General features: G+C 38.6%; 1 protein-coding gene across 3 annotated transcripts in view; it reads left to right on the forward strand.

Annotated features, from left to right (window-relative positions):
• arl15b (ADP-ribosylation factor-like 15b) overlaps window positions 1–25,366 on the forward strand; it is a 43,149-nt gene that overhangs the window by 6,528 nt on the left and 11,255 nt on the right. For 2 of the 3 annotated variants that reach the window (XM_052567793.1, XM_052567794.1), the window contains exons 2-4: window positions 11,737–11,881; window positions 12,115–12,174; window positions 16,109–16,317. In XM_052567793.1, the coding sequence (XP_052423753.1) occupies window positions 11,737–11,881; window positions 12,115–12,174; window positions 16,109–16,317 (414 nt within the window). The remainder of the gene's footprint in view (window positions 1–11,736; window positions 11,882–12,114; window positions 12,175–16,108; window positions 16,318–25,366) is intronic. The other variant, XM_052567792.1, reaches the window with a different exon arrangement.

Consider the following 25,366-nt stretch of genomic DNA (forward strand, 5'->3'; position numbering starts at 1 on the left):
TTGTTTATGCTTTGATCTAACGTAAACAACGTATCCAAGTGCATACGCATCAACATTGCATACGTTGTTTACAAATGTTATACTCTCCAAAATGCTGCTATAGAGTGATGCACATTGTTGAATAAAGTCATTATTTTTTGCTCACAAAACGTAGGCCTGTACTCGTAGCTTCGTAAAATTACGGTTGAACTACTGATGTCACATGGATTATTTTAACAATCTCCTTACTACATTTTTGTGCCTTGATCGTGTAAGGATCCTTACTGTCTATGGGGGGTCAGAGAGCTCTTGGAATTCATCAAAAATATCTTAATTTGTGTTCTGATGATGAATGAAGGTCTTACAGGTTTGGAACGAAATGGGGGGGGGGGGATTCATGAAATAATTTTAATTTCTGGGTGAACTATCCCTTTAACTAGCAGGGCTGATTTGAAGATTTGAAGTATCTTCTATTGTGATCTCAGACTTACACTGAACTTGTTTCCCTGTGGTGTGGACTAAATTATGCACTGATGCAATTAAACAATAATTTCTGCATCCATCTCTTGATTGCTCAATACTATCTGAGACCATCTTAGCGTTGCACTCATTAGCAGCGGCAGTGCTTACGACTGAACTCCAAATCTATAACACCGGAGACCATTTTCTGCTCTTCCTAAACGCTTTATAATTAGCTCAAGCATATTAGATTTCTAAAACTCTCAGGCAATCCAAAATTAGAGTGGCCCTCTCCCTGGCGTATTTTCAAACTATCACAGCTTGGATAAAATTGAGAGGTTTGACACAGAAGCTCCTCTGTTTATACTCTCGGGTGGTGAAGTCTGGGCTCGTCCTGCTCAATTATCTGCCTGGTGGTTTTTGCTCACAGTATGTCATTGGGGCAATGGAGCAAAACAGATCTCATCTTCTCCAGGCATCTTTGGATTTCCTAGCTGGGGTTGGAAACTTCATGACGTGCTCTATCATGTTACATATATAGGGTCCTTCTCTAAGGGTTGAGTTCCTCTCGGGTCTTCTTGCAGGAGACGCCCCTCATTGGTCTTTCTGTAGATGTCAGGAGTCTGGAAACTCCATCTCTGCTCTACATACATAAGTCAAACCTATAGTCAGGAGCAAGCAATAGTGTCAAAAAAGAGCTAATAATTTATTAAGAGTTTTGTCATTATGTTTTGTCAGGAGGTGACCTGAAAAGATCTGACCTCATATCTCCCACTGATAAAGTCAACATGAAGAACATCTCTCTGCTTCGTCAGGACTTGTTTAATTATTTATCTTCGCTCTTTTAATTTTCTTTATTTTAATGATTTTATATTATTAGTTTAAAGTGTTGCTGGTATATGGTATTGATGGGATCAAAAAGTGCATTTCTGAACTTTCACCAGTGATGATACATATTTAGCCAAAGTCACCAGATTTAACTAATAGAATAATAATAATAATGAACTTTATAATAAATAATTAAGTGCTGCCAGCTTTCTAAAGTCATTTTTACACCCCTGTAACTTGGCTCCAAATTTCAGGTAAAAATTCTAATTTTGACCCCCTCTACAATACAATGGATTACTGATTAAATATACATCTGTGAAATGTAATATTTTGGCTTTCTACATAAAAAAATAAAATAAAAAAAATGAGATGTGGAAGTTTCCGAAATTTGGTTCATTTGAAATGGAATGATCTAAATGTGATTATCTGCTAAAAGTGAATTTGGCAACTTTTACGTAGCCATAAAACAAACTGACATGGGCTGAAAGAGGTCTTTAGGCTTGTGTAATGTGGGTCATTTGTGCCCTGTGTGATCTAGTTTCAGTGCTAATGGTGTGTTAAATAGTCGGTTTATCAGGCTGATCTCTTAATGGATGCTATGAGGTTACTAGTAACAGTGACTCTCATGTTTATTAAGCAGGCTCAAGTCCTGTTTGATTCAGAGGCCTTGATAAGATTCACTGCTTGAGTGAAAAAAGTAGATCATTCAGTTGGACCTAAGAAGCCCACAGGGGATGCACCTCTTCTTCTGTAGCTTACCCACACCTTGTTCACTGATCCTCTGATGCATATTGCACATACAAATAATCAGTGCTGGCTAAAACCTACAGTTCCAGTCTGATTGACTAGCTTCATGCAGCATTTAGGATCAAGGGCAAGTATTTGTTTTGAATTAGTCTTGCTTACAACATACAGAGTAATCACAGTGGCATTTCCATTCTTTTACCATTCATGAGCAGTTTTGTGTCTAGTTCTTTCTGACCTGGGCTAGAAAAAATAAGAGCTTGAAGGTTCAAACCCAACACATTATCATCACTGTGCCCTTGACCAAGACACTTGCCCCAGGTTGCTCCGAGGTGAAAAAGGTGAAATAATTGACAATTTGCAGAGATGTTGCTAAGATAGTGAATGTAAGACTGCAATAAGCAACCTTGTAGGGAACCAACCCTTATGCTAGAGTTATCTTTGTTTACCAGTGGTTTAAGGTGTGAAACCAGTTAGGCAGTATTTTAAGTGTCACTTTTGCACACTTGATGACCTTAGCTCATAGTCTAGGTTAAAGCGGTTTGTATCCAAAAGCATGCATGCAACCCAAAATATGCAGTCATGGTTAATCAGGTCAGTTTTCCAACCCAAACATCAGACTGGGCCAGAAATGTGATCTAAGTTACTGTGACTGTGAAAAGATTGTTGGTGCCAAACAAGGTCGTTTGAGTGTCTCAGAAAATGCCAATGCTCTCAGTTTTTCACAAAATCCATTTTTTTTTATATATATTCAGGGAACATATAATACGCCCATATTAATATACACATTGTTGTAGTAGAGACCAGCTCATTTAAGGGTCAGGAGTGAGACTAGAAGAGAAGAGCACTATTCAGGAGTCCACATGCTATCAAATCTAAGCAAATAAAAAAAAATATGGTTATGGTCTTGGTATTCAATTCTGAGTCCAAGACCATATTTTTATGCCCTTTGTCTTGGTCTTCAAGTCTCAAGTTTGACAAGACCATGAAGCTATATTCTTGGTCCTTGAGTCTGTTACCAAGGTCTTGATCTTATCTGACTTGAGAACCAAGACCATAAATATATGGTCTTGAACCCACACTAAAAAATGTGTGGTCTTGGCCTTGTTGGGCTCTGACAAGACCACAAATTCTCCATCTGAAGTCCATGTATTCATGGTCCATGTATAGTCCAAAAGGACCAAGACCCTTGGCATGGACTCAAGGGCCAAGATCATATTCTGTCTTAGACTCAGGAGCAATATTGACTTGGTTTTGACTTGGACTGAACCCTAAGCCCTGTATTTTTGGGCTGGATTTGGGGTCACATGTCTTTGATCAGATGTATTTAATGTGAGGGTTTCATTAACATGCATTATGGTGTTCAATTAAACAGCATGCCAAAGTAAACCAACTAATCAGTTATTGGATGACTAGTTGACCATCATGACTTATTCCTACAGAGAATAGAGTAAGAAATCATCCAGCAATATTTTTGGTGTTTTCAGTTCTAGACTAGTCATGATTTTAAAACCAGTCTCCTTGCACTTCATTCTGTATGGTACAATGAGAGGGTGGACGACATCTCTGGCAGACGGCGGCCCACACTGGAGACTGGCTGGTGTTGGAATGGAGACGCTATCCATGTATTCGGTGTGCTTCACATCCGTGCTTTGATAAGCCAGGATGTGGCAGTCAGGTCGCAGAGTTCCTCTCGAGCGGGGAATATCCCACACTCCAGTATAGCTAGTGGGACTCAGGAGCTGCTGGGAATTGGAAGCCTCATCAGACCAAACAGGATACCACTCCAAATACAGCCCATCAAAGGTGGGAACTGGATGTAAATCATCACAGAATAAGAAAACAAAAAGAACTTCCTGTATGAGCTCCCAGTGCACTGGGTTTGAAGGCTGCCCTGGCCATTCCAGATTCTGGGACCATAACTCAAGCCATCTCTCACTGGCCAGTCGCTCGCTATTCAGAAAGTCTAAATAAAATCTCCATTCACCAGTTATTTAGGGAACGGCTTGACCTTGTGGATGATGTGATTGTTTGATGGTTCCTAAGGGCCAAGAATAGTGTTGTTATCTGAAGTGTTCTAGCTGATGCTTGGAGATTGGAGCCTGATATTCAACATGTTTGAATGCTGAAGGAGGGGTGGAACAGTGGAGATTTATAGCCTAATGGCATCAGTGCAGGAGGAGCGGGGGGAGCTCTAGCTTAGCTGGGTATTGTTGGGCCCCTTCCTTTTATCCTGATGAAGTTTTAATACTGTGCAAATCCCCATGCGCTCTATTGATGCAGAACTCCACTATATTGAAGATAGTCACTGTGTATCCAATCACCACAATGAATTAGCATGAGAGGCAGAGTTCTCAGTTTACTGTTGAGCCAGTTTTAAATCCTTACTTAAAGTTGAGAAAAGCAAAAATGAAGGGTATATTTAAAGCAGAAATCTGAAAATGATAATTTTTTTACTTTTATTTACTTTTGTATAATTTGTTCTGTAAAGCTGTTTAAATATTTTTATAGTCATTTTAAGTTTTGTGTTACAATGAAGTTGTGTATGTACTATGTTGAAAATTTTCACCCAAGAATCTTGAAAAAATAATGTTTTAAACTAGGACTGCACAAATAATCGAATGTGATCTCATGCACATGCGTATATTTTAGTAAAGCATGGTTCTGTGATCAAATATGCTGTGCAGAAGAAAGGTGTTGCACATTGTTCCGGGGTCATGTCTACAAGGAATACCACTGTGGCTGGAAACTAACAATAAAGCTGTAGTTCACTGACTAGCTACTCAAAACTGCTGTAATAATTACAGTAATAATAATTTAATTGCGTGATTATGAAATTGATGAAATGGTTCTGCGATTATGAAAGTAGTTTGCGTAGCATGTCAGTGAACTATGGCTCTGGGTAGTAATGGCTTGAGATTTGCTTCTGTTTACAGAACCGTTCTCCACTGAAAGATAATCATGACAATTGCAGCTTTTGCCTAATCGCGATTGCGATTTAATTTCGAATAATCGTGCAGCACTATTTTAAGCAAACATATTATGCAATACAACTGTTTTCAGCACTGATAATATGATACATTTTTCTTGAGCAGCAAATTAGAATATTATAATGATTTCTAAAAGATAGTGTGACACTGAAGACTAGAGTAATGATATTGAAAATTCAGCTTTGATCGCAGGAATAAATTACATTTTAGAATATATTCAAATGAAAAACAACTATTTTAAATTACAATATTTCACAATATTGCTGTTATTACTGTATTTTTGATTAAATAATTGCAGCCTTAATGAGCATAAAACACTACAAAAACATAAAATCTTTCAACTCCGAACTTTGCATGTATCTTTGCATAATTGACCTTAACTTGAACCCAGAATATACCTTTAACTGGATGATGGGTGAAAATATTGTTAGGTTAAAGGGAATCAGCTTTTCCACAGCGAATCTCAAATTATTTTTATTTTTTATCCCTTAAATCTTTTTTGAGAATTAAACATTTGCCAAGCAAGTCATCAGCTTGAAGTTGCTTGTGTCTTTCAGACCTTGCATCTATGCTATGATTTTTCCACTTTCCCTTACCTTTATCCTAGAACAAACAGGTGCCATTTGCTTTTATCATGTGCCAGCATGTCTCTGGTGCGTTTCAGGCATGGGACTACCTCTTCCTCCCAGTCCTCTGATTGTGGCATCAATCACAGTTTAGACCCTTCCTGTTTCCTGTTGTTGGCCTTTCCAGCTGGCATTGGGCCCAGCCTGTATTTACATGGAAGCACTATCATAACAGCAATGCAGAGTAATGTGGGCGTCATTGCCATGGGTGGCCATTGCCACTGGGACCTTGTGGAGCTTGCAAAAACAGCCACAGTCCATTGTGACTGGACCTCCAGAATTAGTCGGCGTTTTGGCTTGTGGATATATCCCTTTGTACTGTTGTGGAAACGTATGATAGTTATTATCAGTGATGAATCAGGATACATTAGGATTACCTGTGTAAAGATTGGTCTGTTGATGTTGTTATGATGGTGTAATTTGCTCTATGCATGATTAACTGGGAGAAGTGGGTGTGTTTATACTCTTGTGATAGTCCTCTTGATACTCGCATGCCATTGAACAATAGTTCAACTTCCACTTTTGGTCTTAATTTGTTGGTTAGTGGCATGACAATTCAAAATACTTTTTAATTTAAATGCAGTGGCTCACCCTTTCTTTGAATGAATGTATATATATATATATATATATAACGGCAATCCCAACCCAATCGAGATGGTTTAGAGGTGATCCTAACCAGTAGTCATTATTAGAGCCTGAGCACAAAAATGACACAAACTGAATTGTGTTCTTTATGATGAGAGTAACGTTCCCCTCAAATTTTAATGAAGATAAAAGCAACTTTGTCCGAACCACGGCATGCATTTTTCGTGAGGTTTCGGGACTGACCTACTTTCCATTGCAACTTGTAACAAAGAATTTCTCAGTGTGGTTCAATAAAGTAATTCTGAGTCTGATTCTGATATTTAAACAGACAGTGTTTCTAATGCTAAAGGATTTTTTTTTTCATTTTAATATTTTATCTTTTTTATTAATCTTCTACATTAGGGGTGTAACGGTATGTGTATTCGTACCGGACCGTTTCGGTACAGGGTTTTCGGTACGGTGCACGTGTGTACCGAATGCAATATTTTGTGTGCAGAACATATACATTTTCGAGTTTCCAAACGAACATATTAAGTGGCAGAAGTCTCTAAGCTGATTCTAAGGCTGGTGACACACTGGCTGCGTGGCGTGAGCGTGGCGTTTCTGCTGCGTGTTAGTTGCGTGATGGCTGCTTCGTGTTTTCTGTGTCTTTACACACCAGAATCTTGCCTGACGTGGCGCTGGTGCGCTGCTGCTGCTGTAGGTGACATAGAGGGAGACCGCCAACAGACCAGGATCTTGTCTTCACGACAACAATATCTATACTTCATGTTGAGCATAAAGCCTACTGATAAAGGACACCGTCAACAGTATTGACGGCAAAATAGACTATGTTTGACAGGTGCAATATGCCAGTGTGTCACCGCCTATGTTTTCAAAAGGCATCACGCGAGTGTGAACATCACTACAACTAGGAAAAAAACGATTGTAATTCAAACGCAGCTCCTGTCTGCATTTAAACAGACCTTTGCTCTTAATTCCGATATATATGTTAAATATGAGCAGGCCTACAAGCTGGGATTGGTAATGCTGCACTGTAATCATAGTTATTTATTTATATTTTTCATTATATTTTATTATATGATGTTGGTTTGAGACTGAGAGTATTTTATTTAGTGGAGAACTTTGCAGCAGTATTTTATTTCTTATTCTTTTTTTATTTTATATATATTTTATTAAAAAGTATATATAAAAAAAGTGTAAACAAATTGTTAAAAAAAAGGTTTGCAGTAATAAACAACCTGCAGTTTAATGTTTGCATTTCTTTCCCTTTCTGTACCGAAAATGAACCGAACATGACTTTAAAACCGAGGTACGTACCGAAACGTGATTTTTGCGTACCGTTACACCCCTATTCTACATCCATGCACCACTTTTATTATACAATTTCTCAAATCGTTTAATTTACTCTATACTCTTTACTTTTCGAACAATCGTCTGTAAGCTCACATTCAGATATGCCTCCATCCAATTATGAAGAGAAACCAGTTTGTGACTTGTGTAAGAATCTTTTTGAGTGTAAAGCATATTTTAATAGAATGTCCAATAAGAAAACATACCAAATGACATTTTTTTTATTGTCTCTCTGGGAAGAATTTTGGAATTGTATCATTAAATTAAATGTAAAAGTTCTATATGATTATTTTTCAGTACTATTGTTGTTACTAAAGAAGGTGTTATATTATTGAAAATGATATATTCAAATGATACTGTTAATGTTGCCATTAATTATATAGCCATTGTTGCTGATATGGCATTAAGACATAAATAAACATAATATATATTATACATAATATCAATATGCAATATAGTAATTTGTTTTCAAGCTAAATAGTCATTTAAATGTAAACCTTTGTTGAAAATTATATAAAAGAATACATTTTTAGAACCAAATTGTACGTTTTAAATCACATTTTTAAAATTTTTTCCCCCTTTTTTTGTAAACACTTTTGTAAACTCGTAAGTTTCGACTTGAATTTGGTAACACTTTATTAATTGTTTTTAAACTGTAATTAAGGACATCTGATCATCTTCATGCATGCTGACCAGCTTGTGCATGAATCAGAGCAGCTTTCCATTCCTAAGAAAGAATCCTTGAAAACATACCACTGTACATGTACCTTCTGCATTAGTTTACAGATCACCAATTACAGGTCTGACCTGTTTTACTCTCAAAATGCATTACTGTCCCCTAAGATGATGCTCTGCATGATAGAGCACTTGTGCAGTCATAGGAAGATTACTTCTTGATTGAATACTTTGCACGTTTATCTTTTTTTTACAGTATCAAAAGATTGTAGAAAGTCAGTTTGAACTAGACAGGAACATTGTTAGTGCTGCCACCTTCTGTCTGTTGAAGTGCTTCTTCTAGCATTTACTCGCTGAGGAAGTTTTGAGATAGTGTTTTCATGGACCCCTGCAGGCTGTATTTAGTTTTTGTCTCTTTTGAGAGAAAGTGGGGCAGATGGTGTACTCGGGTGACAAATAATGGCTAGCATAAAAGGAATACTGTAGTTTGCCTTAAACTATGGCTTCAGAAAACTGATACACGTGCCTAGTTCATTCTGCTAAAAGAGAGCAGAGTAAATATTTTTAAATGAACTATTGCTGAATGTAAAAGTACCCCCCCATACCCCCCATTTTACTTTTTTTTTTAAATAACCACACCCAATTACCACATTAAACTGACATATTAGCCATTGACTTTGGGCTATAAAGCAGTTCCCAAAACACACTAGCATTGTGTTGGGTATTCTATTTAATAAAGAAATAATACACACTTTTCCTTCAAAACGTGAAAGTCTAGATTTATTATTTTCCCTGTTTGCCTGGAGTGGGTTTATGTCACTCGAGAAGTATTTCCGAGAATAGCAGGATATTCACTGGGAAAAACAATGTGGGGCGAGACTTGATTTTACCCATTGGGAATTGATTGAATTGTGAATAGTGGTCTCACCTCAGTTTGAAGGTGGAGAGAGCGCTGGTAATGTTGCTTTTCAAAAACTAAATTATAGTCTAAAAATGTTGCTCATGGCACTTAGTCCACATACATCTCGTTTAATGTCTTAAAACAGCCTTCCAAAACCAATGGCCGCTGGTACAAAAGTCATAATATTATAACCTATTTGGATTGCTTGCAAAAGCATTTAATCAGTATGAAGGGATACTTACTTTTGAATGACCATCAGTGGAGGCAGATGCCTGCTGACCACAGGATGTTGTAGCATTTATGAGCAGGCAAAAACTTTCTCATTTTATTTGATTGGTGTAAAGCTCTGTGTGTCCACTAAAGGGCAGCATTTGCTAACCGCACACAGAAACTCAGTCTGTATTCAATTTAGAGTAAAACACGCCCCCCAACCCCACCCACAGTTTCCTCGCAGTCACATGTTCAGGCTTTATGATGTTTGAATGAAGGAACTAATTTATAGACTGTCATGATTTCTCACCGTATTGGTTACGGTTTACCCTCTTCTATACATTCCAGTGTTTGCTTGGCTCATGTGTCACATGAGAACTCACAGATATTCCCACCATTAGTGATGATGAAGGAATGCCCTATTCCAGTGGCACATAATCTCTTTAAGAGACTTGTCTGTCTGGCTCGATTTCACACATTGTGTCTTTTAATCAGTCAGAGCACAATTCATAGCGTAGTAGACATATGGGTTTTATTCAGAAAGAATTGTCAGTGGTATAGAGTGCAACTGTTGGGTTCCATAAGTAAAAATCCCATTGATTTTCTCTATATGAAAATTAGTTTTTAATGATAACTCAGAAATTAATAACAGATAGACCTTATGTGAATTATGTGGTTGTTAATCAGTGGTGTATTCTTTTGTTGAAGCCAGTAGCTTGCATTATTTAAAAATATTTATTTTTAAATGGTCTAACAGTGGGAATGCTGGTCAGAAACTACATTACCCATGATTCTTCAAAAAACTCTACAATTTAGAGAATCAAATTTTAAAATATATATATCCATATTTTGCTATAAACTTAAAATATATTACTTCTATATAATCAGCAAGTAGAATAATTGTTTTATATTTTCCTGTCATTTTTATTTGATTGTCATGCGGAGTGCTTCATGAGATTGTTGTAGTTCTTGTAGTTCATTTCTTCATTAAAGCTGCAAAGTTCACAATCTTGTACCTGTTCCTTTTTCTAAGATTTTCAAATACTTTTTTGCTTCAAATCAAAGTTTGTAATGTTGTGATTCTCCTCGTAGCTGGTTTGATTCATGACCCAGAACTCTTTAACATCTTAAAACCCTATGCGAAAGATGCCACTGAAAAAGTGGGCAGCCATTGTTGCACTCTGTCTCCAACTTTTTGAGTATTGATGCAAAACACAAAAAAAAACAATTGTATTGCCATCTTAAGTACCAACTGACTGAAATGTATTTTCTAAAATTCAACAGTCATATGGATTTAATTGAAAACTCTAGTTGTTCACCTAGACAGAAATGTAAGACACTGTAGCCAAAAAAGTAGGCTATTCTTCCACACAATGCTAGAATGCATTCCATGAAAAAGTTAAGTGAAAAAATTTAAATGTTTGAAAAGGAACAGCAAAAAAATCAACACTATTGTTAGTGTGCTATGTATTTCTATGCTCATTAGATTCTCATTTCATTGGCTTAACAACATTTTTTTTTTTTTTGGCTTATGAAGAGGTCCAAGTCAATCACTTTGGAGGGTCTATCTGGGTCAGGATGCTATGTAGGCAATATAAAGTTTGTGCAGCAGAGGTTATTATAAGCCTCTGTTTAGAGATACAGCTATACACAGCCAACCAGATAAAGACCTTCAGATGTGAAATGAACTTTGTTACTCAACAAAAAAAAAGGGAAGAATATAATACAAAATATCGGTTTGTTTTGACTCGAAAGGGGCCTGACCGTATTACCCATCCCATTGTAACAAAACAAAATGCTTTCTCCTCGCACCAAAAGCATGTCAAACATGCTTTGATCTTCCTTGCGTAGAGCGTATAGTAGGAAGCGTTTGATCTGATGTGATGTGATTGGTTTAAGCAGTATTACGGGCTTTCTTTATGTGTGTGAGTGTGTTTTGGTGGTTAGTTCTACTCGCTCTGTCGAAATTTATTGGGTAATTTTTTATTTGCTTTATCACTCAATGTCATGACGTCAACCAAAGGGCCCTGACAGCGGCTTACAGAGAACAGGGCTGTTTTCTGGCGGAAATATATAGGGGTGCTTACTTATCCCAGAACACTGTGGTGACTTTGGGCCCATATGATTTCAATGGAGGCACTGTGTGGTAGACTTTGTTTTTTTCGTTCGCAGTAACTTTTCCTCAACCAGATGGTGTCAACAGATGTCAGATGTCTTTGAGATGTGTTTCTGTTCCTAGAGTGACACACGCATACACCCACAGCCTTTCTCGTGGAGAGAAAAAAAAAACGCATAAACACAAACATGAGTGGGACGTTTGTATCTAAATTGTTGTAACTTTTCTTACTTTCCTTCCTCCCCTTTCCCTTCTTTGCCCCGTCTTCAGTGCTTCAGGACGTTGTGCTGTAAAGGACCTCCCCCTCCCAGACCAGAATATGACGTGGTTTGTATCGGCCTGACGGGTTCTGGGAAGACCAGCCTGCTCTCCAGACTTTGCAGTGAGGCAACAGACAACATCGTCCCTACCACAGGTCAGCCCACCATCATAGAGCAATACCAGACCCGTCCTGCAAACACAAACACAGATCTTTGCACTTCCTCTTAGCCTTCAGATACGCTTTCCCCTGTATTGAGATTTTGCCTTGTGATTGTCTTTTAAAGTGATTAAATCTCAGTCAGTGTAGCAGTGAAGGTGTTTTAATGACTTCCTTTTATGAAATCCTCATGCCTGCGGTTGTTAATCTTGTTCAACTTTCATTTGCAGGTTTTAGCATTAAAGCTGTCCCGTTCCAGAATGCCATTTTAAATGTCAAGGAGCTCGGAGGTAAATGCTCTCTGTTGTTCATGAGAATACTGCTTTTATTTTTTTTATTTATGGGTCATTGACAAATAACCATCCAAATAACCAAATGTAATTTATTCCCTTGATTCAAAGCTGAATTTTCAACATCAATACTCCAATCTTCACTGTCACATGATCCTTACCTACTCCGAACTTTTAAATAGTAGTGTAAGAAGTGCATTCAAGTCATTGTAGAGTAAATTATTCAGTTCAGAAAAAAATGTGCATTATGTAATTGACCCATTAGAGAATATCTGCGGACGCATCTGTAACAACATTTTAAGCTGTTATTTCACCATTATTTCACATGTGATCTTTTGAAAAGTAAACTTTCGCAACACATCATCTGACATATCATGACGAATATGAATGTAATTTGACACAGATGTTACATGAGGGCTCGACCAGAAAGGACACAAACTCATTTCTTTGACGACTAATAGTTTTCTCTTCAAGGTAAATTGAACCCCAGGAAGCGCAAGTGCTTGGATGCGGCACGCAAAGGAAATGTTTCAGATGTCACTCGCTCAATGAACCCAGAGCCATCTTGGCCCGAGTTTCCTTTTTCGTATGAGTGATGGGCTGAGGCTTTGAATCTGTCTTGAAAATGAGTGAGTGATGACAAGAATAAGAGGGTGTTGAGGATGCAGGGAACCCGAGGGGAAGGGAGGGCTAGATAGGTGAGGAGAAAAAAACTGCTGGAACTGATATTAAAGAGGCTATGTGTATTGACGCCTGTTATAGAAAAGCAGATGTCAGCTTTTTTTGAAGGAATTGGTTCTACAAAAATTTAAATCCTGAAAGTTTGGATGTTGTTCCGAACTTCCGTCAAAAAAACAAAAGTACTTCTGTCAAACAAAAAACCCTTTCTCTTTCTTGCATCCGACTGCTAGTGCGCATTCATGTTTGAGAGCAGTGCCCACTTCTCAAAATGTAATCACAACTATAAATTTTGACCTGTTCCTGACGCAAGTCTTGGAGCACAGTTATGGTTCTATGCCATTTTTCCTTCTTTTTGGAGCTGAAAGTTTTGAGGTCCCGTTAAGGGTGTAGCAGTATATTGTGTCATAATATATCACAAGTGACCATACAATAATAAATGTTGGGAGAGTGTTATTTCAGGTATTATTTCACATATAATCAATGATCAGTACACTTACAAAGAGCTTATCAAATATGGTAAACCCGGACGCTCACACATTTTATGAATGATTATTCAAAATTTCATTATAACATACAGTTATTAATTAAAAAACAACAACAATATTTAAACCTTTTTAAATATATGTATTCATGGACAGAATGTCTTTCACATAATTCTGTATTTCTAACCCTAACCCTAACCCTAAGTGGGAAAATGTCTTTCTGGATAATGAACAACGGTTTTTGTTAACAATTTTTTTTTATATGTGTTTTGAATATGAAGTAATAGTTTATACATTTTGGCTTTTTTTGAAGAATCGTCAGAGTGTCATGTTGTGAAATTAGTTTTGTGTATCATGACACCGGTGTATTGTTCTGCCCTTTATCCATATTAATTTTAACTGCATGGAAGAGAGAGATGAGCACATTCTTCCAAACTTCTCTTTTTGTGTTCCTCAGAAGAAAGTAAATGAGGACAAATGTTCATTTTTGGGTGAACTAATCCTTTAAAAGTGAATTCTTATCGGTGAGAAAAAGCCCCACAATGGGAGATCGCCTTGAAATTGATGAACCTCTGAATTCTCCTTGAAAACCAGTATAATTATGTCCTGTTTTCCTTTTAAGCACTTTGGAAACCTTTCCTCCCGACCTCCAACGAGTTCAGCTCAATGTCAGGGGCCTGCGGAGCGCGACCTCTTTTCCCCCAAAAATATCAGTGTAGGGTTACGGCTGGGACATTAACCTTGAATCTGATGCGGAAGGCTCATGTCACACTTTATTGATGGAGGTTGTATGCCGGCTTGGCATGCTGGCTCTCCCGCCGTTTACCGTTCTCGCGTGTTATTGCTTGGTCTGCCCGTCTGGCCCGTGTTTTGGGTCTGCGTGAGTGATGTCAGGAAGCCGGGAGACGTTCAAAGCACCGCGCTGTCTCCGTGCATTTCCCATCAGTGTCACGATGACACCCTGTGCGACCTGCCAGGCTGACAGACACACCAGAGAAGGGAGCCCCACATGCTCACATTTACCATCTCGCAGCGACCATCTGAAAGCACTTAGCAGACTCTCTCTCTTTGTCTCTGGACCACGGCCATGATGTAATGATTTCTGCGAAAATGTGCTTTAGTTGCATTATCACATGAGATTGTAATGCACCAGCCCGTTGCTGATAAATGCTGTTTTGTTCTGTCACATTGTTTTCGTCTTAATGCACATGTTTATGCATTTGAAATGAAAGTAAACTGCTGCTTTTCAAAGCCGAAGACCTCCCAGCGTTTTGATTTTACTTTCACAGCCAGTAGATGGAGACTTTGAGTAAAACTATACAAAAGGCAAGCCACCAAGAAAGTGTTGATGCACATTTGAGACTGATGGGAAGTTGTGTTTTGGAAAAGCCAAGGCCATATAGGAAAGAAATATCAAGCTGAGTGATTATGCGTTAATAGGGCTTGGTAAAATGGCAACAGCAGATCAAATGCCTGTTAATTAGATGAGTCAGCCTCGGACATGGCCTGTCTGTGAGGATCCCAAATATTTATTGTGAGTCACAAATTGTCTAAACATCTGCAAAAAACATTATTATTTCCTTGGCCAGCGTGTGCTGTTGCTGTCAGGCTTGCATGTCAGCGGTTGGAAAGCTGTTGCAGAGTACCACAATGGATAATACCTAATAAGAACTGGAAGTATTGCATTGTGCATCATACACGGCGATGATATCGAATAGGTGGAGTCTGTTCCAAACGTGAACCGAGACCTCTAGAACAGTTTTAGTGCTGATAATTTGGCGAGGCGTGACTAAGAGCTCAATTTGTGGTGTGACAAAGGCTTAGAAGTTTAGAAGTGGAACCATTAAACTTGCGTCCAGTGTGTTTAGCGAGGGGAAAAAAGGATCGCACAGCTGCTTAGTGTCAAGCAAACAGCTTATACGTCTTGGCCAAACTTCAAGAGCTTTGAATAAAGCCGTCGATTACTGTCTGGCATTGATTTAAGACGCCACCTTTTCGAAAAGCATTCTGTTTATTATTTCATGCTTCGAGATGAATACAGAGAAATAAAGCTACTTTTTAGGACTCCTCGTCATAGGATATGACGCGGGTGAGTCATGCTAGTAATTAATACGACAAATTCCATTCGGGAGACTCACAAGGACCAGAGGTATAGACAAACTGGTCTCTGTTTTTTCACGGTTAGGGTACAGCCCCGCAGTGACTCACTTTAACCAAAGCCATGCTGTGCTTGTGTGTCTTGGTGGCCACATTTTTGTACCCCCAAATTGCTGTGCACAAGAGAAACCATATGTTCACTGTAAAAGTGGGCCCATTTGAACTGTGCTGTAGACTGGCCATCAGAAAGAAACCATTTTAATATGCTCTCAGGGTCGACTTGTTGCATCGAGCGCTCTTCATTTGGACACGGCTTTTCCCACAGGCCTCCCCAAGCGAGAGTGCGAGTTGGCATGTGTTCTTGAAGTCATAAAAATACATAATGCAATATCCGCAATGATTTTTGAAAGGAGGTCTGGGTCCTCACCAAATGCATTCCAGCAATGTTCGAACTGATGCTGTGTCGAAACACGCTGTAGTCCGTTTCCCACTCAGTTGCCAGAAAGTTTCTCATTGTGCTTTTTGTTTAGAGTTTTGCCTGGTTTTTGGCGTCTGATTTATTTCGGACAGGAAAACCACCTTTTTTTTCTCGGCGAAGGGGTTAATGTGTGTATTAAATGTTATGACTTCCTCGCTGCGATCCTGATGGTGTGAATTTGTGTTTTGTGTTGCAGGAGCGGATTCAATTAAAAAGTACTGGAGCCGGTACTACCAGGGCTCTCAGGGGGTGGTGTTTGTTTTGGACAGTGCTTCGTCGGAGGAGGACCTGGAGGTGGCGCGTACGGAGCTCCACTCTGCCCTGCAGCATCCGCAGCTCTGCACGCTTCCCTTCCTCATTCTGGCCAACCAGCAGGACAAACCTGCTGCCCGCTCTGTACAAGAGGTAACCTAATACTCGCTTAACACTTCCCTTCCTCACCCTGGCTAACGGCCAAAACAAACCTGCCACCCGCTCTGAACGAGCCGTAACTTTACACTCGCTTAATACTTCCCATCATCGTACTGGCCAACCACTGGGACAAGCCTGCCGCCCCCTTTGTACTAAAACCAACCTAATACTCGCTTTATACCTCCCATCATCATCATATAATGGTCATACACTCCATTCAAGAGCCATCTCATGTCATTCTAAACCTGTATGACTCACTTTCTTCCATGAAATAAAAGTCAGCAGGGCCCCAAACATGAATTACATGTATAAAAATATATATATTTAAAATATCTGTTCATGTTCATTGAATATGTTCAGCAGATGAAAGCAAGTCATACGGGTTTGGAATGATATTATGGGCGAGTAAATGATGACAGAATTAAAGAGGTTTCCTAAATCCAAAGTCCCTTTTAAAGCAAAATATTGTCTTATTAAAACAATAATTTGGCAACAATATTGGTAATTTTTTTTTTTTTTTTAGCTCAAATCCTATAAAATCCCCCCAAAAATGTATGCGTTTATGAAAACTTTACAGCGGGACCATAGCCACCATATTTAACGTTATGTTTTCTTTCTTTTTTTGTCACTTTTATGTTGTGCTCACTTTAGCAAAATTTTGGAATGCTTTCAAGGGAAAAAAAAAACGATGGAACTTTTCACGTGAGGAATGTTTTACCCTTACGTTCATTTCCTGATCCTGCTTTTTTCTCCAACAGTATTAACAGAAGAATGGTAAATGCAACCACATCTTTAGACCTTTGCTGAGATACAAAAATGTGTACCACTTTTGAGATATTTATTGTAAATGTTGAATGATTATTTCACCCCAAAATGAAAATTGCCATAGTTTATTCACCATCATGTCATTCTAAACCCATACAAAATTTGTTAATCTTTGTAACACAAATTAAGATATTTTTAAATAAAACCTGAGATAAACTTGAAACTTGAAAACATTCGTAAAGATGTCAAAAAAGGAATTGGAGACTGATCCAAGTCTTCTGAAGAGACATGATCAGTTTATGTGATGAACAGATTTAATTTAGGCTTTTATTCACATAAACATTGATCAGCGAGCATAAATAGAAGCTCAACCACACTTTACTGGATGCACAAGAACAAAACTCATTGGTTCTTTCAGTGAGGGACAGAAATCTGTCAGATGATGAACAAATCTGATGGGTTTGGAAAGTCGTGAGGGTGAATAAATGATGCCAGATTTTTCATTTTGGGGTGAACTAACCCTTTAAAGGAGTGGTTCACTTTCAGAATGAAAATTCTATCACCATTTACTCATCCCACTTGTTCCAAAAATGTTTGGATCCAAACAGTTGATGAGCACCATTGACTTCCATAGTAGGAAAGAAAATACTATGCAAGTCAATGGTGCTCATCAACTGTTTGGATCCCAACATTTTTCAAAATATCTTCTTTTGTGTTCAACAGAAGAAAGAAGCTGATACAGGTTTGGAACAAGTTGGCGGTGAGTAAATGGTGACAGAATTTTCATTCTGAAATTGAACCACTCCTTTAAATGACAACTTTAGGCAGCTCTGTCTGTTTCAGAGGATTCGATTGTTGTTTGCAAACACTGACAGGCCACAAGACATTCTCCCACAGATCTGCAGCACCCAGCTTACCCACTTTCTCAGGCTATCCTGACAATAAGTCTTTGTATTGTTGCGAGCCCAAAACACTGGTGGTGTGGGGAAACACTACAGCTGTTGTCCCATCTCATAAGAGTGTATTCATTTTACCGATGACTCTATTTGAGATTCTTTCAAACATCGTTTCAAAAGCAAGTGGCATCGAAATTCAGATTAATTGCTGGCCGCTGTTGGTAATCGCAAACATTTGGAATGTGTGGCATGTCTCTGCTGTCACATTTCTATTTTAATGGTCCCCTTGTCACTTTTATGTTTGGAGGATTGAATTACTCAGCCTGTGCGTCTTTTCCTGAAAGATTTGGTGTCTGTGTGTGTTATTTGGCTGATACCATGCGTGTTGGTTTGTGTGTCCGTGTGTGAACGTGCATGCGCGCACATCTGCTCCGAGTGGAGAAATCGGTCCACGGGCTGCAGGGTATCACCCAATGCACAGAGCGCTAATTAACTGGCTGAGAAGTGGTCCTGAGTGAGCAGTAAATATCTGCCTTTGGAGAATAACACATCCCAGTTCACTGATGAGTGTCAAAACGGGGCTTTTCAGTTGGCAGCGACACTCGCTCTCCTTGCTGGAGATAAAACTTGGGTTACACAATATCGGTCCTGACCAGCTTGTTTTCCATTAAATTGCTCTCAATCGATTTCAGACTGGATCAGATCTCCTGGACCTCCTATGGGCATTTTTTGAAAGAAGAAAAGATCCACAGTGTAGAAAACAGAAAGTGAACGGGTCAAATATTTTTTGGTCATTATAAGAGATAAAGTTGCTGCCAGCATTAAAAAAAAAAAAAATCCACTGTTATGAAAAAGTTTATGGGTGACAAATTACATCAAGCTGTTTTTCAGCTTCACCGCTATTTAAATGTACCTTTGAGGCTTTATATAAATAAACCAAAAAGTATTTTCTTATTTTTATTTTTTGGACTGTTTACTTGCCACACCGCTCCATTTGTTGATTAAGTCCACAAGTCTTCAGCCAAAAGCCTTGCTGTTAAATGTAATCTTGAAATACAATCCTCCCTCTGTACTACTTCATCTGCACATGCTATTCTGTGGAGACATTTCAGATCGTTTTTCATTTTTGCCAGATATAAATTGCTGAATGTATCAAATGAAGGTCTGCATCGCAATGTGGTTTGCATGGAAGTGGCCTGTGCGCCAGCATCAACCTGTTTTGTTTTATATTTCAGGGTGTGAACTGTGATGGATCATCTGTCTTGCCCTGAATGACCATTTCATAATGCTTTTGATTCCAGTAAACATTTCCGTACTTCTAAGGTTACTAAGTAATCCACCTATGTCAAGAGTTTGCAAATATTTTATTGCCAGGGAACTCCAAATATGATGACCCCCTTGCGAGGAACCCCCTTCCCAAAATATGCGTGCAGCTGTGTATTTTCCATCATGCAGATTCTTAAAAAATGGTAAACCTGATATTTTAAAGATAGCGTGTAGTTTGCAGAGGTGAATGATTGTTTTATTTCAATTTATACTTAATCCTAAATAAATTACTACTGACTGGTGACAAGACTTGCACTTATTCTTCATAAATTTGAGTCTCGATTGCTTTTACTATAGTTTGTCTTTTGACATTAGCACATCAATATTTTTAATTTACAGTAGGTTACTGCTATGAGATGAGTTTGAGATGACTGAGCATAGTTTTTTGTTGGATTAGGGTTGAGCAGGAGCAAGAGGACTAACTAGTTGTCCTCCAACCAAATGGTTGATTAATGAAGTTTATCTGGATTTAAATGTTTATCTTTAATGATTTTTAGCCAGGTTGCACTAAATACGACTAGTTGACTAATCATTCATACAACCCAATGACTAATCAAATTTGAAAATATTTTCTCATATCACTAAACAGCATATATGGTTATTAGCACACAACTTGAGACTCCGTTTTGTCCAACTGTGTTTGGATTAGATCTGGTCAAGTGTAAAATTGCTGTCTTGCATACAATATGACGCAGGAGAAACTGAAAAAAAATTGAATTTCAAAAGAACCCGTTTGTGTTGACTGCTAGATTTATGACTCTGTTTTCTTTGCTCTTTATGAAGATGAGACGAAAAGCATATTTGGGACCTGTTGAGATGTTTGACTGTGAGAATAATACAAGTGATTAAAAATGTGGCAGTAGGGACCTATTGTACCGAAACTGAATAAACCAATGCATTACTGTCTAAACAACCACATGAAAAATAATGTATAATTCTCTCCTTCTTGTGTGCCAATTAGACCAGAGGCTGTAATTAAGGTTGCTTAAGGGGACAAATGTAACTATACAAAGCATATTTTGATTAATGAGATTCGAAAGGGAACGAGGAGTTTCTGTTCTCGCAGATTTGGAAATCTGTCGTCAAACCACTGCACTGTTGACAATCTAGAGCCAAATGGATGGGAAAAAGTTGTGACAACACAAAATTGATGAAGATCTAGAAGAGAAAAGCCAGTTAGCCAGTTAGTACCATTCAGTTAGCATGTTAACAAAAGACTAGATCCAAGAAGTGATGTGAGAGACCGGCTCAGTTCAGTCAGTACAGACCTGGAATCTGTGTCCTTCGTGGTCACACAGCAATCTGGGTCCGAACAACAGACCCGTTTGTTGTATTCCTCGGGGGCTCGGAATTTGCTCAGCCGACATTGGCATGGTTTTCAGTGCTGGGTGCCAAGGCCAGTGTCTGATCAGCAGGAGAAACACCATTCTCCCTCATACCACACGCACACACACACACACTCACTCCACTGTCTGGGTGTCTGTCTGGCTTTACATCCCTTCCTCAGTCTCTCATGTTACTTGCTGTGGGAAAGATTGGTGCTGTCCATTTTTGCTCCTTTCCCCACTCTATCTTCTTTCTCATTTTGGTTATACAAAGATACTAGAGTCCAGTGAATCTTTAGACCAGTGGCTCTTGACTGGTTTCGCTTCAGGACTCAGGTTGATATTGGACATAAAGTGGCAATTCAGCACAGTAGCAAAAGTAAACAGAAATGTCAAACATTGAAATGTATTCATATATTTATTCATGATAATTTATTAATATTACTAATTAATTCTTAACATTCTTATCTTTATATTTTGTGCAGGACTCTCTCCACTTTAAGATTTCTGTTTTGCCTGGCCACATTGCAAAGAAAAAAAGTAGCCAACCGTGTAAAATGACGACTTGAAGGGTTAGTGCAAAAAAAATTAAAATTCTGTCATTTATTATTCACCTTCATGTTGTTCCAAACCTATAAGACCTTTATTTATTTTCATAACACAAATTAAGATATATTTCAAGGTCCAGAAAGGTAGTAAGAACATCGTTAAATTGATGATTGATGAAATTCATGAAGCTACGAGAATGCTTTTTGTGTGCAAAGAAAACAAAAATAACTTTTTTCAACAGTTTCTTCTCTTCCGTGTCAGCTTTTGTGAATGAACCACTGATGTCACATGGACTATTTTATCAATGTCCTTGCTACCTTTCTTTGCCTTGAACATTGGTTGAGTTGCTCTCAATGGAGGGTCAGAAAAGCTCTTGGATTTCATCGTAGTTTGTGTTCTGAAGACGAACAAAGGTCTTATGGGTTTGGAACAACTTGAACTATCCATTTAGAGCCTCAGCATTCTCCTATGACGAATTACTTTTTCTGCGTTTGCCAAATCAGTTAAGACTATGAGTCAGACATCATATCATGTCATCAATATTCATGAGCAAAAATTTCAATGTAACAGAATTGCTTTAGATTGAAAATTATTGTTCTAAAAAAAAAGGAACATATGCATGTAGGGTGAATAGAAATAGGGTTTCTATTTCAAGCCACCTTTTAAGCTTTATATACTAAAGTAAATATACATATTTAATCCTTGTTTCATCCTATATTTTAATATTGTCTGATTTACTTACATAGTTTTGCTCATTCTTTTGGAGATTGCATAACCTGTCCATATTGACGTTTGTCTAATTTGACATAATTTGGCTTTGATCGCCAGAAAATCTGACTTAAGCAGAGCTACAATTCTAAACCAGTCTTACAATTCTAAAGAAATGATTTTTTCAAAGCAACACTTTAATGTTGACTATTACAGGTGTGTGTGTGTGTGTACTTTTTAAATCCCTTCCTCATGCTAAAGAGAAAGACTCTTGTATCTTTGATATATGGTACCCCTGGAGCTCTATGGTCCTCAAATGTAAGGGCTTGGCAGTTGAAACTCTACCCAGCAGAGTCACAGTCTCCGGTGTAATTTACTGCCCCCGTCTCCCCATTTGCTCTTTGGAAGCAGCTCCCCCTCGTGTGGTAATGGAAGGGGTCAATGTCTTACCTTAAACAGAACTGCCCGGTTTTCCCCTGCATGACCCAGTCCCCCTCCCCTTCTCCCGTGGCTGATCTCACTGGGTTGTGATTTAGAGTAATAATAAAATTACCACGGCTCTGGAAGTAGACAGGGCACCCGTAACATCTGGCTCTAATAAAGTTATGACTGATGGAGATGGATGCACACAGAACCAACATGAGTGGGAGACACACACAGACCCCCAAGCTCCAGAATTGGACCTGTTTCTGATGACCAGATCAGATCTTCGATTCCTCTCCGCTAATGAATGCATGTGTCATTTTACATCGCTTTCCTTGCATAGAGAGCTGGAAAACAAACATGTTTGGTGTTTGGCTTATCTGCTCCTCTTATGTCCTCACTGACCCTTTTGCTTTTCTCATTTTCAATACTCACACACCCTGCTTTCTCAAGAATACTCTCATTCCTGGACACTGCTTGCGCGCCAAATTCATTTAGCTATACAATAGAATTGAGTCCCAACGTGTTGACCAACATTGAGCAATAAGATGTACAACATACCTTAAGGCACTTTATGTAACTAGTCCTGAGTGGTTTGTTGTGAATCTCTAAAATACTTTGGGTGAGGAAAATCTTGAAGTCCTCATTGCCATCAGGCGCCATCAATTGAATGTTTTCTTGGGGGAGGAATTTTTCCTCATCCTGAAAGATGTGTTTGAGATGTGAAGACAAAGGCCATCTTGTTTGCCTGAAGGAGACTGAACTGTGGTAGAACTGTCTGGCTGGGTGCACTCTGTATTCTGTCTGGCCTGGAAAGAAACATTCTGGCCAGACATTATTGTGTGTCTCGGCTGGCAGCCTGACTCAGGGCATTCTGCTGGGAGAGGTCACTGGTGCTGCCACATGGAGTACTTCTGTCTGGTGGCAGTGCCCAGTGTCTGAACAACCAGCAGCCATCTGCTTCAAGACCATATAGTCATGGATCCTGGATAAATGATGCAGTTGAACTACCCAAATTCTTTCAGTCCAATTGTGTGGTTTTTGGACAGTGCTTTATTGAGATTACAGCAAGCAACTCGAGAACAAGTTGTCAGCGAGATCATGGTAAATAATTTATTGTGGTGTACAAAGCATTTCAAAGGGAAACATCATGTGCTGGAACATCTTATAGTTTCATGATGGCAATTAATGTTCTTTCCTCTGAACTTTGAACGGACGTGTGACGTACCGTCTGGCAGATGATGCCCACCGTCTGAATAGAGCACAAGCAAGGCAGTGCTCCAAAAGCTCAGAAGTATTGACAGAGGAGATCTAGAAGATGTGTCTTAAGGTACCACCATGTGTGAGCAACACAATCCATTGTTTTACAGATCCCAGTGTCCCTTGATCACCCCACATTGCTTTACTTCAGAGATGGTGCTGGTTCTTGGCTGCATCCACGTTTCTGATGGCGTCAGCACTGAATGCTGATGTCTAATTGAATATTTTTTAAACTCAGCATTTAGCATTTCTTGTCATATTTACATATTAGTAATTCTTAATCCTTTGCAAATTCTCTCATTTCTCTTCAAACCATGAGGTCTTTCCAGAAAGTATCCAGCCATGTAATATGAAAAATATGAGGTGAGTGATGTAACACGACGAAAACAGCCACAGCTATGGGCAACTGTGTTATTGGCAGCTTCATCACAAAATTGTGCCTGTTTATCTCATGCAGAATTTTTTGCCAAAACATGCTCTTCAAGTGACTCTCAGAGCAGTTCTTTAGATTATGTTCATGTACTCATATACTGAGGTGGCAAAGGCTGAAAACAACATGAGCGTCACATGGACGTGTGTAGTAAACGAAACTGTACACCTGCGCCATTCATTCACACTAAGAAGCGGAGAACCTGCAGGATTCATTTTTAAATAGTTTTACATATGAATAACAATATGTTTTGTGGCTTAATATTCACAGACAGTTCGTGTCGGATTTTGATTGATTTACTTATCTAAAATTTTGAAATTTTGAACTTATTTGAAATTCTGTGATATTCTGTGTTATATAGTAAATTCCATTTTTATTACTCGGTTTTGTGAATCCGTCTGCATTTTCCATATCACGGAAGTCATAGGGCCCTATCTACAGCCCAAATTTGGCACTCTGTGACTTTGCTTCAAACTAAAATAACCTTTATAGGAGACTGAGGCACCATTATCCTATGTAAATTGTTTTTGTATCTTGTATATTCTTTGATAAATGTCTCTATTTTTCATATTATATGGCTGGATACTTTCCGTATAGCCCAACATACGCACAACAGTAGTTTTCAGTCCTGATTCTGGGAATTCAGAACTCTGCAGATTTTGATTGTCTCTCTTATTTAACACACCTGATTTGGAGATTAGCTTGATAGGAGAGCACCATGAGCAGAAGTGTTTGTAGTTGTAGAGTTTTTGTTGTAATGTTCAGAACTACTCCTTACTACAAATTTTAAAGCAGTCATGAACTGCCTTTTTTTATTATTTTGTACTGTTCCCCGAGGTCTGCTATTAATGCTATCAAGATTTTGTACATAAAAAAACCCCATAATTTACATTGTTATTTAGCAGACGCTTTTATCCAAAGCGACGTTTGATTTTGCATTTCATGGCATCAACACATCTCAAAAAATCTGTACGCAATCTTAATTTTAAAGGTTTGATATGGCTGGCTGGAAGACATGCCAAGAGATAAGTGCAATAGTCCAGCCTGGACAGAACAAGAGCTTGAACAAGGAGTTGTGCAGCATGTTCCGAAAGAAAGGGCCTGATCTTCTTAATGTTGAATGAAGCAAATCTGCAGGACCTGACAGTTTTAGCAATGTGGTCTGAGAAAGCTAGCTGATCATCAATCATAAATCCTAGGTTTCTTGCTATTTTTGAAGGAGTTAAGGTTGATGTTCCTAACTTGATGGTGAAATTGTGATGAAACGATGGTTTTGCTGGAACCACAAGCAGTTCTGTCTTGGCAAGGTTGAGTTGAAGGAGATGGTCCTTCATTCAGTAAGAAATGTCTGTTAGACAAGC

This window comes from Carassius gibelio, chromosome B10 (genome assembly GCF_023724105.1).
Source record: "Carassius gibelio isolate Cgi1373 ecotype wild population from Czech Republic chromosome B10, carGib1.2-hapl.c, whole genome shotgun sequence".
Taxonomy (NCBI): domain Eukaryota; kingdom Metazoa; phylum Chordata; class Actinopteri; order Cypriniformes; family Cyprinidae; genus Carassius; species Carassius gibelio.